The 18,570-nt window shown below is 41.5% G+C and overlaps 1 protein-coding gene and 1 non-coding gene across 2 annotated transcripts in view; one reads left to right on the top strand and one right to left on the bottom strand.

The window, feature by feature from the left end:
• Nucleotides 1-8,576: 8,576 nt before the first annotated feature.
• Nucleotides 8,577-18,570, bottom strand: part of LOC139374944 (G protein-coupled receptor 137Ba-like) — a 43,017-nt gene continuing 33,023 nt past the window's right edge. Inside the window, exons 6-7 of the mRNA XM_071116204.1 lie at nucleotides 16,804-16,928; nucleotides 8,577-14,907 (exon numbers count right to left, since the gene is read on the bottom strand). Coding sequence (XP_070972305.1) covers nucleotides 14,679-14,907; nucleotides 16,804-16,928 — 354 coding nt within the window. The 3' untranslated portion in view covers nucleotides 8,577-14,678. The remainder of the gene's footprint in view (nucleotides 14,908-16,803; nucleotides 16,929-18,570) is intronic.
• Nucleotides 17,077-17,150, top strand: trnaa-ugc (transfer RNA alanine (anticodon UGC)). The gene has a single exon. It is a non-coding gene; the product is annotated as a tRNA-Ala (tRNA).

Genomic DNA, 18,570 nt, shown 5'->3' on the forward strand with positions numbered 1-18,570 from the left:
AATCGGGTTCAAGTACGGGCTCTGGCTGGGCCATTCAAGGGCATTCAGAGACTTGTCCCGAAGCCACTCGTGGGTTGTCTTGGCTGTGTCCTTAGGGTCGTTGTCTTGTCTGAGGTCCTGAGCGCTCTAGAGCAGGTTCCACCACCATGTTTCACCGTAGGGATGGTGCCAGGTTTCCTCCAGATGTGACACTTGGCATTCAGGCCAAAGAGGTCAATATTGGTTTCATCAGACCAGAGACTCTTGTTTCTCATGGACTGAGAGTCCTTTAGGTGCCTTTTGACAAACTCCCAGGGGGCTGTCATGTGAATTTTACTGAGGACTGGCTCCAGTCTGGCCAATCTACCACAAAGGCCTGATTGGTGGAGTGCTGCAGAGATGGTTGTCCTTCTGGAAGGTTCTCCCATCACCAAAGAGGAACTCTGGAGCTCTGTCAGAGAGACCATCTGGTTCTTGGTCACCTCTCTGACCAAGGCCCTTCTCCCCCGATTTCTCAGTTTGGCCGGGCTGCCAGCTCTAGGAAGAGTCTTGGTGGTTCCAAACTTCTTCCATTTAAGAATGATGGAGGCCACTGGGTTCTTGGGGACCTTCAATGCTGCAGACAGTTTTTGGTACCCTTCCCCAGATCTGTGCCTCAACACAATCCTATCTCGTGGCTCTATGGACAATTCCTTCAACCTCATGGCTTGCTTTGGGATCTGACATGCACTGTCAACTGTGGGACCTTATATAGACAGATGTGTGCCTTTCCAAATCATGTCCAATCAATTGAATTTGCCACAGGTTGACTCCAATCAAGTTGTAGAAAGATCTCAAGGATGATCAATGGAAACAGGATGTGTTCAAGTCTTATGAAAATAAGGTATTTCTGTTTTTATTTTTTAATACACTTGCAAAAAAAATCTAATAACCTGTTTTGCTTTGTCATTATGGGGTATTGTGTGTAGATTGATGAGGGGGAACAATTATTTAACACATTTCAGAATAAGGCTGTAACATAAATACATTTGGAAAAAGGGAAGGGGTTTGAATACTTTCCAAATACAATGTATATATAAACTTCATTTTTAGGGGCACTCAGGTCATAAATTACCAGATTCATTTGAATGTAATACTTATAGGATCATGGAATGCATTTGTTCTGGTTGAAATATCAAGGTAATTGTTTCAGGTGGCAGAACAATAATGCATTGGCAGTTTTGGGGAAGCTACTCTAAAAAGATAGCACACCAAGCTACCAATTACTTCTCAACAAAATAAGTTAGGCTACATTAAAGTTTCCCCAACAAAAAAAGATAGTTAAATAAACTAAAGTTACTTTGAAAAAATAGATCACTACATCCAAACTACTTTGTGAAAAATTATCATACAGTTGAAGTCGGAAGTTTACATACACCTCAGCCAAATACATTTAAATTCAGTTTTAATCCTAGTAAAAATTCATCATCTTAGGTCAGTTAGGATCACCCCTTTATTTTAAGAAAGTGAAATGTCAGAATAATAGTAGAGAGAATTATTTATTTCACTTTTATTTAATTCATCACATTCCAGTCGGTCAGAAGTTTCCATACACTCAATTAGTATTTGGTAGCATTGCCTTTAAATTGTTTAACTTGGGTCAAACGTTTTGGGTAGCCTTCCACAAGCATCCCACAATAAGTTGGGAGAATTTTGGCTCATTCCTCCTGACAGAGCTGGTCAGGTTTGTAGGCCTCTTTGCTTGCACATGCTTTTTCAGTTCTGCCCACAAATGTTCTATGGGAATGAGGTCAGAGCTTTGTGATGGCCACTTCAATACTTTGACTTTGTTGTCCTTAAGCCATTTTGCCACAACTTTAGAAGTATACTTGGGGTCATTGTCCATTTGGAAGACCCATTTGCGACCAAGCTTTAACTTCCTGACTGATGTCTTGAGATGTTGCTTCAATATATCCACATAATTTTCCTCCCTCGTGATGCCATCTATTTTGTGAAGTGCATCAGTCCATCCTGCAGCAAAGCACCCCCACAACATGATGCTGCCACCCCCATGCTTCACGGTTGGGATGGTGTTCTTCGGCTTGCAAGCTTCCCCCTTTTTCCTCCAAACATAACAATGGTCATTATGGCCAAACAGTTCTATTTTTGTTTCATCAGACCAGAGGACATTTCTCCAAAAAGTACGATCTTTGCCCCCATGTGCAGTTGTGAACCGTAGTCTGGCTTTTTTATGGTCGGTTTTGGAGCAGTGGCTTCTTCAATGCTGAGCGGCCTTTCAGGTTGTGTCGATATAGGACTCGTTTGACTGTGGATATAGATACTTTTGTACCTGTTTCCTCCAGCATCTTCACAAGGTCCTTTGCTGTTGTTCTGGGATTGATTTGCACTTTTCGACCAAAGTACCTTCATCTCTAGAAGACAGAACGCATCTCCTTTCTGAGTGGTATGACGGCTGCGTGCTCCCATGGTGTTTATACTTGCATACTTTTGTTTGACAGATGAACGTGGTACCTTCAGGCATTTGGAAATTGCTCCCAAGGATGAACTAGACTTGTGGAGGTCTACAATTTTTTTCTGACGTCTTGGCTGATTTCTTTTGATTTTCCCATGATATCAAGCAAAGAGGCACTGAGATTGAAGGTAGGCCTTGAAATACATCCACATGTACACCTCCAATTGACTCAAATTATGTCAATTAGCCTATCAGAAGCTTCTAAAGCCATGACATAATTTTCTGGAATTTTCCAAGCTGTTTAATGACACATTCAACTTAGTGTATGTAAACGTCTGACCCACTGGAATTGTGATACAGTGAATTATAAGTGAAATAATATGTCTGAAAACAATTGTTGGAAAAATTACTTGTATCATGCACAAAGCAGATGTCCTAACCAACTTGCCAAAACTATAGTTTGTTAAGAGAAATTTGTGGAGTGGTTGAAAAACAAGTTTTAATGACTCCAACCTAAGTGTATGAAAACTTCTGACTTCAACTATATGTTTTATGAAGGTTTTACTTGATGAATCAATGTATGTAAATCTGAAATGTCAGACTACAAATTGCAAGAGGAGATTAGGTCATATGTTAACAGAATGTGTAATTTAGCCTATTAAAAACAAAATCTGTTTCAAGAGAGAATTAGGCAGGCCTGAAGCCGAAAAAGAAAGGAAATGATTGCCTACTTCACCCATATTTTCTTGTTTTTTTTGCAGAAAAAAGTAGTGTGTTGTTCCAATATCTAGCTACACAACTAGAGGGCAAAAAACACAATTAACTACTAAAAACACTGCCTAGATTTGAATTTAGTTGAACTACCACCAAGCTACTCTAAAATGTAGTTAAATTACCAATTGAACTACCTGTACAGTGCCTTCAGAAAGTACTGTATTTACACCCCTTGACTTTTCTACATGTTGCCGTGTTACAGCCTGAGATTTTGTGTCACCGGCCTACCCCATAATGTCATAGTGGAATAATATTTTTCGAAATATATACAAATTCATACAAAAATGAAAAGCTGAAATGTCTTGAGTTAATATATATTAATCCCTTTTGTTATAAGCCTAAATATGTTAAAAAACCCAGATGATGCTGGGCCAATTGTGCTGTAAGTCGTTTTGGATAAAAGCATCTGCTAAATGGAATTTATTATTATTATTAATATTATTATAATAGTTCACTACTCCCCAACACTGCATATTGGTTGCTGAAAAGTATGTTGGTTCTGAATAATACAATTACAAAAAAATTCTTGATCTGGCCAATATCAGGCCTATGTTCTGTGATTTTTCAAGTGCAGTTCATTTTGGAAGATATTTTTGGTGCACATCTCTTCCAACCTCCAAACAATCATGTTTATAATATCCAGTAAAATTGTGCTTCTTAATTAAAATAATGACAGTATACTAGTATGCAGTTGACAAAGGCCTACCTCAGTGTTAATTTACCTCAATGGATGAAAACTCCAAAAAGCCTCTGAGGTTTGGTCGCCATCTTGTGGGTATAGAACTTATCAAAGTCCTCTTTACCTGGCAAGTGAAACAGAAGTTTAGTTGGTTACATAGACCTATTTGTGGTGTTATGAGTGGGTCTGAAACTTTAGTTTCAGAAAACATGAGGAATATAATGGCAGAATGTATAGAATTGCAGCAAATTTACTTTAAAAAAATCGAATATTCTCTCAGATTCATTGAAAGATGTGTAGAATAGCATGGGAATACCTATATAACGGCTAACTATCTCTCTGCCCCATGGCAATATGTGTAGAAATGTAGGAAATTAGCTTTAAAGCAGCAACAATTTCGCTCAGCCACATGGCAAAATGTGTAGAAAAGCACGAGATTAGCTATACAACTGCAAAAAATAATTTTGCATAATGGCAAATGGCAAAATGTGTAGAATTGTACAGTTGAAGTCAGAAGTTTACATACAATTAGGTTGGAGTCATTAAAACTTGTTTTTCAACCGCTTTAGAAGCTTCTGATAGGCTAATTTACATAATTTGAGTCAATTCTCTACAGCACTTTGAGATATCAGCTGATGTAAGAAGGGCTTTATAAATACATTTGATTTTATTTGAATTGGAGGTGTACCTGTGGATGTATTCCAAGGCCTACCTTCAAACTCAGTGCCTCTTTGCTTGACATCATGGAAAAACAAAAGAAATCAGCCAAGACTTCAGAAAATAATTTGTAGACCACAAGTCTGGTTCATCCTTGGGAGCAAATCAATCCCAGAACAACTGCAAAGGATCTTGTGAAGATGCTGGAGGAAACAGGTACAAAAGTAACTATTTCCACAGTAAAACGAGTCCTATATTGACATAACCTGAAAGGCAGCTCAGCAAGGAAGAAGCCACGGCTCCAAAACCGCCATAAAAAAGCCAGACTACCGTTTACAACGGCACATGGGGATAAAGATCGTAGAAATGTCCTCTGGTCTGATGAAACAAAACTAGAACTGCCATAATGTCTATCGTTATGTTTGGAGGAAAAAGGGGAAAGCTTGCAAGTCGAAGAACACCATCCCAACCGTGTAGCATGGGGGTGGCAGCATCATGTTGTGGGGGTGCTTTGCTGCAGGAGGGACTGGTGAACTTCACTAAATATATGGCATCATGAGACAAGAAAATGATGTGGATATATTGAAGCAACATCTCAAAACATCAGTTAAAGCTTGGTTGCAAATGGGTCTTCCAAATGAACAATAACCCCAAGCATACTTCCAAAGTTGTGGCAAAATGGCTTAAGGACAACAAAGTCAAGGTATTGAAGTGGCCATCACAAAGCCCTGACCTCATTCCTATAGAAAATTTGTGGGCAGAACTGAAAAAGCGTGTGCAAGCAAGGAGGCCTTACAAACCTGACTCAGTTACACCAGCTCTGTCAGGATGAATGGGCCAAATTTCACCCAACTTATTGTGGGAAGCTTGTGGAAGGCTGCCCGAAATGTTTGACCCAAGTTAAACAATTTAAAGGCAATGCTACCAAATACTAATTGAGTGTATGTAAACTTCTGACCCACTGGGAATGTGATGAAAGAAATGAAAGCTGAAATAAATCATTCTCTACTATTATTCTGACATTTCACCTTCTTAAAATAAAGTGGTGCTCCTAACTGACCTAAGACAGGGAATTTTTACTAGGATTAATAAGAGTTCTACTGTTGTCAATGTTAGGCTACCTGCTACACTGGTGCATGGAGACTATTTTTCTCGGATCCACCCACGTAAACAGCATAAAAAGTGCCTGAAATAATTGGTGTAAATCCTTTTTTGACAATTAAAACATATTCACTCAGCTTCATAGTAATAGAAACAGTACTAACGTCCTGTTCACGGTTGTGCATGCTTAATCCAGGTGTAGCTCCTTTGTAATTTATTAACACTACATGTTTATTTTAATAATTTATTTATAGGGGACAATTTACATGAATTAATATCAATATTACAATAATGCAAAATCCATGTATGTGTGCCAGGGTTAGCCAAAAGCTAATTTGCACCCGGGCAAGTAAAGAGCAATTACACAACAGTACAAAATACATTACATTGAATAATATATAATTCTAACAACAACTTATTTGTAATAAAAACACTATCATCAACTGTCGTCTTACATATGAGGACAACTTGAGTACAAGTTTTGATATTTCATTCCAGTATATTGTAGCTCTAACAGAGAAGACCGATTGACCAAATTTACTGTGTCAAAGTGACAACGCAATTCCCTGTAGTTACTGCCCTTGTTGTCCTGGAGTTGCTTTCCTTGAGCATGCTATGCAGGCATAAGGGTGGAGGGGCAAGACAGTGCAGGATCTTAAAGACAAGGCTTGCATCTACATACTGCTTAAAGCTATCCAGACTGAATAAATTATGTTTGTGAATGATGTGACAATGGTGGTAACAGTTTGGTTTGTTATCAAAAATCTTAAGTGTTTGTTTGTAGAGTGATTCAATTGGTTTCAGACTAGTAGCTCCTGCTTGTGACCAGCATGTGAGGCAATATCTCAGATGTGAGAAGATCATAGCTTGCATATATAGTTTGGCGGCCTCCATAGGAAGGTAAGGTCTTATAAACCTAAAATTTGAAAATTGTTAACCACCTTTTTCACATGTTTCTTAAATGTCAAGTTGGAGTCCAAAATGACACCAAGATACCTGAAGAGTTAGACACAACTTTCAGATTCTCCCCATTAACAAGAACAGCTCATTGGGAAGAATTCATAAATGTCTTAGAGAAGTACATACAAACAGTCTTGTCAATATTTAAATGCAGGTAAGAATCAGTCATCCATTTGGAAACGTGTACCATAAGTTAACTGAAGCTGTTTACAACTTGATACAATGTGTTCAAAGGGCACCCCAATGATTGGTATGGGGACCAGTGGGTTTTGGAAGTGTGCTTTTGGAGCAGTGATTTGACACTCCGGGCAGCTGCGACAATAGTCTTCCACGGCCCTACTCATCCCAGGCTAGTGGAACCGGGCTCTGATCTGTTCCTGGGTCTTCTCCATTCCCAGGTGTGCCCCCAACAGGTGGGTGTGGGCCAGCTGAAGAACGGTTCCCACATACCGTCGGGGCAGCAACACTACTTCTTGAAGTTCCCCCTGTTGGTGTGACACCTGATACAAAAGGTTATTCTTGATTTGGAAATTCACCCCTGGAAGTCATTCACCCCTGGAAGTAGCTGTCCATCCACCGCTATCACTTGGGCTGCGGCGGCTTTTAAGTTCAGATCCTCCCAATGGGCAGTCCCGAATTGTCCCCTCAGTTGTGTGTCTCGACTGCGTGTGTCAGCGTGTGTCTCGACTGGTCCCTTGAAATTGAGGAGGGGGAGGATGGGCTCCTCCTCCAGTGGGTCACCGGGGGGGGGGGGGGGGGGGGGGGGTCGGGTTTGGGCCCCTTCAGACTCGGACTTGTAGATACAGGTTTGTCAACCGCCTGCCGCGCAGGCGACAGGCCGTCTTCGGCCGACTCATACCTTTTTCCTCAGATCATGCCTCCACAGTGCCGCGAACAGCAGGTCAATCTCGTCCCACGAGGAAGGGTACCGGCAACTCCGGTACGGCACCCACTACCATTTGGCAGCACCCTTGTGGCGTCACGATATTGGCCCATACCGCTTTGTGTCACTGAGGACACAGGAAATGGACATCTCCCTACCACAATCAAAAAACCTCCTTTGGTCTCCATCTACCTGAGGTCATCGGTGGCGGGTCGGCTCTACCCCAGCCGTCTCTCCACGGGTATGCGATCCTTTGGCCTTGCCGACTGTACACAGTGGTAGGGCTGTCCTTCCGTCCCTTTGGACGGGTTCCGACTCGGTCATGCTCGCACTTGATTTTTAAGGTTAGGGAGAAGTGCAGTGAATAGTGCCAGTTTTTAGAATGTCAATATAAATTCATGTAATTATGGTTGTTTGTAATTTTGTCTTGCCTTTTAATCATTATATGTGTTATTGTTTTTACCATCGAGGACCACTTTGGAAACAAGCGTTTTAATGCTTTCAAGTGATATCCTCTGGGTCCACATTGTACATTTTGTTGTATGTCTGTTACCCAAAATAAATGTAATTCTTCGTCAGGACTTTAGGATGACTTTCCGCAACATATCCAGGATAATGGGCTGCATGGGCTGTGTTAAGTGAGTGAACCGGAAAGTGACTGCTCAGAAACATATTGTTGTGATACAAAGATCTATTTTAGTTAGTGAGGTAATAGTGTGGTTATACTGTGACCATTGTAGGTGACAGTAGGTCAGTGGAGACTTCTCAGATGAGGAAGGGGAGGACCATTCTCCTCAAACAAAATAAAAATATAATAAAAATATATTCAAGTCACCAAATCATTGATTAAAACTCACTGTTTTGCAATGAAGGCCTACAGTAACCTCCACAGCACCGTAGGGTAGCACCATGGTGTAGCCGGAGGACAACTAGTTTCCGTCCTCCACTGTGTACACTGAAATGTGAAAGTCCTGACAATTGACTTACAAGGGATGCAACAAAACAAATAAAGGAACATGGACCGTAACCAATACCGTTTCAGCTACATGGCACTTTGATACTGTATCAGGGTAAAACAAATAATCTTGCAATAGCTTTTCATAATCAATTTATTGGTGAATGGTGAATGTTACTCACATTAAATATTTTGTATACACATGTAAAACGTGTTGACCAATCATTGATAGAATGTGTACACTTCTCAGGGCCTTTAGAGGTGCTTATCCAATCTTTCTCAATGGCAGATTGGCTGTAAGGTAACTGCATGTAATTTGATGTAGAGATTGTTTTCTATGACTGAAATAAATATAGGTCTGTACACAATCTGTTAAGTAAAAACATAAAGAACACACACCCTTTTGGTGAGGGGCAGACTAGCGAAAGATACTATACAAATAAAAAATAAAGTCGCACACTCATCTCTTCTTGCCGTAAGAGTAAATAGCTTGCCCAATCTCCTATTCCTGTAGCATGAGGCTGCTTAATGTACAAGTACACCCCATGGTCAAGAAGCTGGTCTATCACACGGCCTTATGCTGAGTTTTAAGCAAAGAGGTGTTGAGTCTTCTTTGGTTATGACTCACCCGGGGATTGAACCCCCAACCTTCTAATCTTTAGGCTAATCTCTGAGTGTCGATCAGTTTCACGGTTTCATATAAGTCTCTTAAATCAGGGTGAAATACTCTGATGAAGGCTTTTTAGCCAAAATGTTAGTAAAATAAAGAAGAGATGAATGTGCGGCTGGCTATCTTTTCCCTATCAAGGTCAGTAGCCTTTGAAATTATACACATTTATCATTGTCATTTCCAATCCTCCTCCAGCAAATCAAGGATTATATACTTTACAAGCGCCATCACCAGTACACAAACATGTTTTTTAATAAAAATAAAAAAACGCTTTCATAATGGATTTCACTGCCTGTCTGCTGCTGGTTTCCTCAGTTCCAAGTGAGGCAAAACACATGGCTTTGATAACTCCTCACACTGACCGTTTTGACCACATGCTTGAGCATCCTCGTGAATATTGGTAAATGCAGAAGGGTGTTGATTATGGATCAACTGTGAAATCAACATCAGTTGCATGATTAGATGCGAATCTGTGAAGCCAAATCTTGATCATACATCTTAAATCAGAGATGAGTGGGAATACAGTGGATTGAACAGTCTTGTCAAAACACACAGGAGCTCAAACCTGATCCGCTTTAAAACACGTATAATTGAATCGTAGTCGAGGGTTCGGCCAAGACACAAAACCCAATTTCGACATTGTCGTTCGCAGACCAGAGAAACCTCTGTGAGCTGATAATGTTGGTCAGGACTTAGGAATGCAAACCAACTCTTAACGCACTGGTTATGATTTGCACCATCAAAGAAAGTGGGCGATTCATATTTATGTTTGATTTATCAATTGCAGTCACATTGTTAACTAGAGGGTTCTTGAGCCTTCTTTAGTGATCTATGAAAGATGGGTAAACATGTTACATTCATTGGCCACCAATAAAGAATTTGAGACAAATTATAATTATTATAAAAGGCTAAACCTGCTCTTTGCTAGACACAAGAGCTTATATAGCAATAGATTTCACAGAAGCAAAATCAGCAAAAAAATACTTTCAACTCATACATTTGAACATAAGTTGCTGTTAAACAGATAGTTGAATATTTTTGCAAATAAGCCCTTTATCTACTTCCCCAGAGTCAGATGAACCCATGCATACCATTTTTGTGTCTTTGTGTTCAGTTTGAAGGAAGTTGCCGACTAGCGATAGCGTAATTGCTAATTAGCATTATAGCAATAGTCTATTGAACTAACGCTAGCTAGCATTGGCTCACAAAAATACCTCTAACTCCCTTCATACTGGACGCAAAGACATACAAAATGTTATCCACGATTTCATCTGACTATCTCTTTAAGTAAGGATCATTTGCAATCATGCCAGAGATGTATGTTCTTGGATATAAGGGTGAAAATATCAACATTTGCCAGTATTTTCCCATTGATTATAGCGGTCTGCTCGCTTTTGCTTACTGACAGAGATTTGCTGCAACCATCACACACGTATGCAACTTAGTTTGAGACTCCAAAGCAAATGAAAGGAAAGACAAACATCTGTTTGTTCCTACACCCAAATCCATTACCCTGCAGAATCCACCTCTAAAATGATTTTTTTTAAGGAAAAGGGGGAATAAAATACAATAAAAATCTTTAAAGCAGTTCCCCTGGCTGGCCGGAATTGGCTTATGGCCCTGGGAGGGTGAGAGGAAGTTCAACCTGCGGGTATACTATAGAGATAAATAGAGGACTCATATGTGTATCTGTGCCATTCTAGGGTAATAGACAGCAGCTCCATTAAGGCTATCTTTTAAAATAGTACATTTTCAATTGGCTAATCCCTCCTAATGACCCAGTTGGAAATGACTCCAACCGGGTCATCAGGAAGGATCAGCTAATGAAGATGGAAGTCCCACCCAATTGCCTACATTAAAATGGGGGAAGCCCTCAATGGCGGTGCCCATGCTAAAACAGGATTTTGGCCTCTATCATTCTCTGTGGGTTATACGTTTTCACTTCCTGTCGAACTGGACATTTCCTGTATGACCACCACAGCACCAAAGGTCAAAAGGTGACATCAGACAATGACAATCCCAAACACAGAGATGTTGGGAGAAATAGCATAGAATATACATAAAAAGCCTCCCGAGTGGCACAGCGGTCTAAGGCACTGCATCGCAGTGCTTGAGGTGTCACTACAGACCCAGGTTCGATCCAGGGCTGTGTCACAACCGGCCGTGATCGAGAGTCCCACAGGGCGGCGCACAATTGGCGCAGCATCGTCCGGGTTAGGGCAGGGTTTGGCTGGGGGGGCTTTACTTGGTTCATCGTCCCAGCTCCTTGTGGCGGGCTGGGAGCCAGCAAGCTGACTTCGGTTGGAGTTGGAGCGAAATTGGGGAGAAAAGGGGGTAAATAAAAAATATTTAAAAATAATAATATACTTCAAATATTATTGCATTCGTCAGCAGATATTAATTGACATAACTCGTATAACGTCAACAACGACAACACTTGATCTCAGACATTCATGGAAGAAAGGAAACAAGAAAATAATGGCAAAATAAAACAAAACAAAAAATTAAATATGATTAGAAGGCATATCAAATGTGTAGAGAGCAATTCCTCTTGCCCTCTCTGAACAGGTTTTTGCAAACACAAAACTCTGTTCAACAGTAATAAACAAAGGAAAGTGTCACATCTGTGCCCACTACACCCTCTGGTGTTCATCCGGTGTCTTCCTAATCTTCAGTTCTCCCCCTGTATACACTCTCCCTTGGTGTGATTGTGTGGTTGGAAACAGGTGTGCTGGAGTCAGAGCTGATCCCTACCAGCTGCAAATCATCCCATAATCAAGACCTCTACATATACTCATCCCTGCCACCTCCACTCGGCCAGATCGTAATCTCTGCTCAGTCCGTTATCACTCTAGCCTTTTGTCTATTCTCAAGATCCTGTTACGCTGCTATGCTCGTTTTCCTCCCGTACACCATTTTTTGTCCTCTCCTTGCAGTTACCGCTCTGTCTCTGGCTCCTGTTCCACATCTCACCACCAACCACCTTGCTCTGGATATCACTCACCACTATTACCTTGGATTCCTCTCAGGACCCGTTCCCCTGTTCTACTCAACCAACTCCAACCTCACGCTACACTCCTGGTTTTTGCAACTCATCTGAGCTACCCCGGTTCTGCACTCCCCAATTCTGTGATCAATATACCTTTTTGTGCATTCATCCCGGCTTCCTCTTCCGAGTCTGCTCTTGGGTTCCCCCCCTTCGCTCATCGTAACAGGAAAGGAAAGACAATCAACAGTTTTCTTACCTCCTACCTAAACACTTTGTGTATATAAGCATGTTTAGCAAACACATTCACACACATACTCGCCCTGTACACCTGGGCCGTACCACTATCTCGACATGGAAAAGTCCAAACTAGTAGCCATGGAGTATAAAAAACAAACATAGAATCCAGTTAAAAATGAAGTAAGTAGGTGGTCATAAAGCTTATTAATAATTTTCGATATATACAGCATTTTGTGCAAGACGTTTTCCACAAGGAAAAAAAAACTAACAGTAACATGTAATGGCACATTTTCAGGTGTCCTTGTATGGTGGTGTAGCCTGGTCTCAGATCTGTCTGTGCTATTTTTGCCAACTCTGATGGCCAATGGGGTGACTATGACCAGAGTTGCTGGCAAGACAAAACAAACAGATCTGGGTCCAGGCTAATGATGGTGATCTTGATGCTGTAAACTACCACATGGATACAGCTACTATTATAGTCAAGATATAGAAAGAGAGGGAGGGCGTCTTTAAGCCCATCTATCCCTCTTTGTCACCGGTTAACCTGGTCCCAGATATTTTTGTGCTGTCTGGTGACAATGACCATTAGAGTTGTAAAGAAAACACAAACTGAGCTGGGACCTTGCTAGGGCTTTGCCAGGAGTAGACTACTGTACTATAAAACTGGACCAAAACATTTTAAACTGATCACTCCGCCGATCCACACTTAGTCCGTACATTCACTTTACTGGGTCCAGATCAGAAAATTAATTCAGAAACATATTGTTTCCCCACAGTCTATGCTCCATTATGGGCCTCTCGTCAAAACGGAGTTCCCAAGGAGCTAGGAAAGCTGGAGGCTCGAGACTACATTTTACGCCCAACTCTCGATCTGTGCCCTCTTTGGCAAAAGTGGCCTTCCTCTTCCACACAGTCTTAGACAGTGTGAAAGATTCAAACACACAAAGTATTAACCCTTCCCACAGTGTCCCAGTGCACATTGGGCTCAAATACTGAGAGCATTCCCCTTGATTCTAGCCCCATTTGGTGCTGGTTTAGAAGGACATGGTCATGGATGTCTCATTGCTCAGATAACAACTGGTCTTTACAGGGAATTGAGACATGGTCCAGGGAAGGAACACAAAGTCTGAGATTGTATAAAGATCCAAGTCTACATTAAAACCAGAGTCTTGTCCTCAGAATGTGAAGTGAGGGGATTTTTTCAAGTGCAAATGTCACCTCCAAGACTCATGGAGGGGAGTCTGTGTGCAGGGGGTAGTGGGGAGAACTGCCCACTGGACCAAAGCAAAATAGGAAATTTGGGGTGCTGGTCCATGTACTTGTCTGGTCCTTGAAAGAGATAGAGGACTAACTTTTCTGTTTGATGTCCGACAAACATAGTGTGTGTGTGTGGAAAAGCTGAGAAGCACAATCCTTTCCTTACAAACACTTCTTAGGAATAGTACAATGTTCCAGGAAGAGCCCTGCACGGACAAGAGTGTAAAGCCCGAGCCCTACCCATGCCCACAACGTTCAGGCCCTACACTACCCAGGCCCAATTGCTTCTGCCAAATGTAATGCCCTGCCAAAAACCCAAAATCAGAAATAACTTCCTCAGTTTGTAAATCCATTAGCTGCTCCTCCGTCTGTCACTCGCTCTGCATCCGCTCAGCTCATGGTGGCTCTGAGTCTGAGTATCCATAGCAATGGCTCTGCTTGGGCTACTTTTCATCACTCTAAACTCCTAAAAAACTCAAGGACCATTATTATTTTCTGTGAAATAATCTCTCCTGTTTTATATGTAATGTGGTTGAAGAACTTAGTTAAATATGACTGTACTGCGCAGCAGAGAACACACAAATGGTTCAGCTTCAAAATGTTAGTAATCAATCTAGTGATACCCGAGCCCTGCCCGTTCTCTAGTTATTGATGAAAAAAATAGACCCTACCTGGCCCTAACCCGATGTATAATGTCGGGGGCCGTTGGGCTCGGGTTGGGTAGCAGACCTCTGTTTCAGGACTGTGGTAATAGACATGTTGGAAAGCTTTTTTTAATAAACAGAATATCACTCAGCTGACCATTCCCTAACCACCACTGACCTCAAATGATCTCCCCTCGTCTGGCCCTAGAAATCTCAATGGTCGTCACCATGCCTACAACAAGACGGGTAGTTAAGTAGCCCTGGTGGGGTGGGACCGGGTCGAAAGCTGGAATGAGGGAGGCGTGGCCACACAGCGCCAGTCGCAGGATCGCTAGGGTAACCCAGAGGGTCGTAGCCATGTAGCTGAATGTCAGGAGCGCCCCTTTTCTGAGTGTTTTCTGGATTACTTTCAGGGGTATCTACTGGGGACGGCGAGGGTGGTTAGTTCTGAGGGGTGCAGTAGTGATTCTGGGGGGTAGAATAGTAGTTCTGGGGGGTGGAATAGTAGTTATGGTGCTGGTTGGTCTGGATGTTGCCGTAGGCTAGGAGAAGGGGTGCAGTGGAGGTCTGGGAGCCGGTGGGGAGATGGGGGATCCCCGTAAGGCTGCCGTTCCTCTGGGTGGAGCTGTACCAGCTGGGGTCCAACTGGGGCGTCGAGGACAGGAAACTACTGTGGAATGGAAGGGACAGGCTTAAATCAGCATTGTATCTGTATGGGGGATATAAGACGTTAGGTTGACTGGGGGATGTAGAATATATTATGTGATTGTATGGGCGACTGTGTAAAGGGAATATAGGAAGTTATATGTGACTGTGGTGCATATACAGTGCTTTGAGAAAGTATTCACACCCCTTGACTTTTTGACTTAATTTAAAATTTATTAAATTGAGGTTCTGTGTCACTGGCTTACACAAAATAGTGGAATTATGTTTCTAGAAATATTTAGAAATTAACAAAAAATGAAAGGCTGAAATGTTTTAAGTCAAAAAGTATTCAACCACTTTGTTATGGCAAGCCTAAATAAGTTCAGGAGGAAAGAAATAGCTTAATTCACAAAATAAGTTGTATTGACAATAATAGTGTTTAACATGATTTTTGAATGACTACCTCATCTCTTATATGTAAGGTCCCTCAGTCGAGCAGTGAATTTGAAACACAGATTCAATCACAAAGACCAGGAAGTTTTTCCAATGCCCCTATTTGTAGATAGGTAAAAGAAAAGCAGATATTGAATATCCTTTTGAGCATTAATTACACTTTGGATGGTGTATCAATGCACCCAGTCACTACAAAGATACAGGCATCCTTTCTAACTCAGTTGCCGGAGAGGAAGGATACCGCTCATGGATTTCACAATGAGGCCAATGGTGACTTTAAAACAGTTACAGATTTGAATAAGTTTAATAGTGGTGATAACTGAGGATGGATCAACAACATTGTAGTTACTCCACAAAACTTACCTAAATGACAGAGTGAACATGCATCTTGTTTGCAATAAAGCAAAACATGTTTTTTTTAAATGGCAAAGAAATTACATTTATGTCCTGAATACAAAGCGTTATGTTTGGGACAAATCCAACAAATCACAGAGTACCACTCTTCACATTTTCAAGCATGGTGGTGGGTGCATCATGTTATGGGTATGTGTGTCATTGGGATGGACTAGGTATTTTGTTGTTGCTGATCAAATTAAATGGAATAGAGTTAAGTACAGGCAAAATCCTAGAGGAAACCCTGGTTCTGCTTTCCAACAGACACTGGGAGACAAATTCACCTTTCAGCAGGACAAGGCCAGATATACACTGGAGTTGCTAACCAAGAGGACATCGAATGTACCGGAGTGGCCTAATTACAGTTATGAATTAATTTGTCTTGAAAATCTATGGCAAGACTTGAAAATGGCTGTCTAGCAATGATCAACAACCAATTTGACAGAGCTTTAAGAGTTTTTCAAAGAATAATGTGCAAATATCGTACAATCCAGTTGTGCAAAGTTGTAGGATGTTAGCTGTAATCACTGCCAAATATGATTCTAACATGTATTGTACAAACAAATATGAAAATGTATGTACTCACTACTGTAACTCGCTCTGAATAAGAGTGTGTGCTAAAAATGTATTAAATGTATTGACTCAGGTGTGAATACTAAAAACATGGTTTTCACTGTCATTATGGGGTATTGTGCGTAGATGGCTGAGAATTTTTTTTATTTAATCAATTTTGAATTCAGGCTGTAACACAACAAAAATGTGGAATATGTCAAGGGGTAGGAATACTTTCTGAAGGCACTGTAGGTTGTTATAGATGACTTTGTACAGGGGAAATATGATGCTATAAGCGACTGTATAGCTGGAATGTAGGATGTTAGCATTGTGTACACGAGATATAGGATGATATAGGTGACTGTGGGGGGTAAATGATGGCATTACAGTATGGTTTTAGGTGACTGTATACGGACAATATAGGATGCAATATAGGTGACTGTGTACAGGGGATACAGGATGTTATAGGTGGCGGAATTTACAATATAGGATGTTATAAGTGATAGAGTATCCTGTTACCCACTTCGGTCGATCTGCTCTGGAGTTGTTGCTCCTGGACAGGTCATCATCGCTGTCGTACCTCCGGGGGTTATCAAAAAAATAGGCCTTGGAACTGAAGCTGTGACTGTTGATCATTCCTCCTGGTGCCTGGGGAAAAGGACACACTCACAACTTAATAAGAAATATATGACACGAAAAACATGCTTAAAGACTTTACATGAACTTATACCATAGTAATAAGACTGGAAATATTCTTGTAAGTACATGTATTGTGGGACCAAATCATTTCCAATGGGTCTCATGTGGCTCAGTTGGTAGAACATGGCACTTGCAATGCCAGGGTTGTGGGTTCGATTCCCACGGTGGACCAGTAGGAAAAAGTAGCACTGCTAAATGGCTAAACTGTCATCCTTTGTGTTTCAAAGTCAGTGTGGTTGTACCTTCCACCTGTCTGATAAATTAATGTCAATTTACAGTGAGCAAAAATATAAAACGCAACAATTTCAAAGATTGTACTGTGTAACAGTTGATATAAGGACATCAGTCAATTTAAATGAATTAATTAGGCTCTAATCTATGGATTTCACATGACTGGTCACAGATACCTTAAAAAAAAGTTAGGGGCGTGGATCAGAAAACCAGTCAGTATCTGGTGTGATCACCATTTCATGCAGCCCTTCACAGAGTTTATCAGGCTGTTGCCTGTGGAATGTTGTCCCACTCCTCTTCAATGGCTGTGTGAAGTTGCTGGATATTGGCAGCAATTGGAACGTGCTGTTGTACACGTAAATCCAGAACATCCCAAAATATGCTCAATGGGTGACATGTCTGGTGAGTATGCAGGCCATGGAAGAACTGGGACATTTTCATCTTTCAGCAATTGCATACAGATCCTTGGGGCATATTTGTGCATTATCATACTGAAACATGAGGTGATGAATGGCATGACAATTGCCCTCAGGATCTCGTCACGGTAGCTCTGTGCATTCAAATTGCCATGGGGCACTCTGACATCAGCAAACCGCACGCCCACATGACACCATACGTCTGCCATCTGCCCGGTACAGTTGAAAACGGGATTCATCCGTAAAAGCACACTTTTCCAGCGTGCCAGTGGCCATTGAAGGTGAGCATTTACCCAAAGAACGCCGAACTGCAGTCAGGTCAAGACCCTGGAGAGGATGACGAGCACACAGATGAGCTTCGCTAGGATGTTTTCTGACAGTTTGTGCAGAAATGATTTGGTTGTGCAAACCCACAGTTTTCTCAGCTGTCTAGTCTCAGACGATCCCGCAGGTGAAGAAGCTGGATGTGAAGGTCCTGGGCTGGTGTGATTAAATGTGGCCGGCGGTTGTGAGGCCGGCGGTTGTGAGGCCGGCGGTTGTGAGGCCTGTTGGACAGGCTGCCAACTTCTCTAAAACGACATTGGAGGTGGCTTATTGCAGAGAAATGAACATTACATTCTCTGGCAACTGCTCTGGTGGACACTCCTGCAGTCAGCATGTCAATTGCAACACTCACTCAAAACTTGAGACATCTATGGCATTGTGTTGTGTGACAAAACTGCACATTTTAGAGTGGCCTTTTATTGTTCTCAGCACAAGTTGCAACTGTGTAATGATCATGATGTTTAATCAGCTTCTTGATATGCAACACCTGTCAGGTGGATGGATTATTTTGGCAAATTAGATGCTCACTAACAGGGATATAAACAAATGTGTGCACAACATTTGAGAGTTATTTCTGGGATATTTTATTTCAGCTCATGAAACATGGGACCAATACTTTA

This window comes from Oncorhynchus clarkii, chromosome 19 (assembly GCF_045791955.1).
Source record: "Oncorhynchus clarkii lewisi isolate Uvic-CL-2024 chromosome 19, UVic_Ocla_1.0, whole genome shotgun sequence".
In the NCBI taxonomy this organism is placed as follows: domain Eukaryota; kingdom Metazoa; phylum Chordata; class Actinopteri; order Salmoniformes; family Salmonidae; genus Oncorhynchus; species Oncorhynchus clarkii.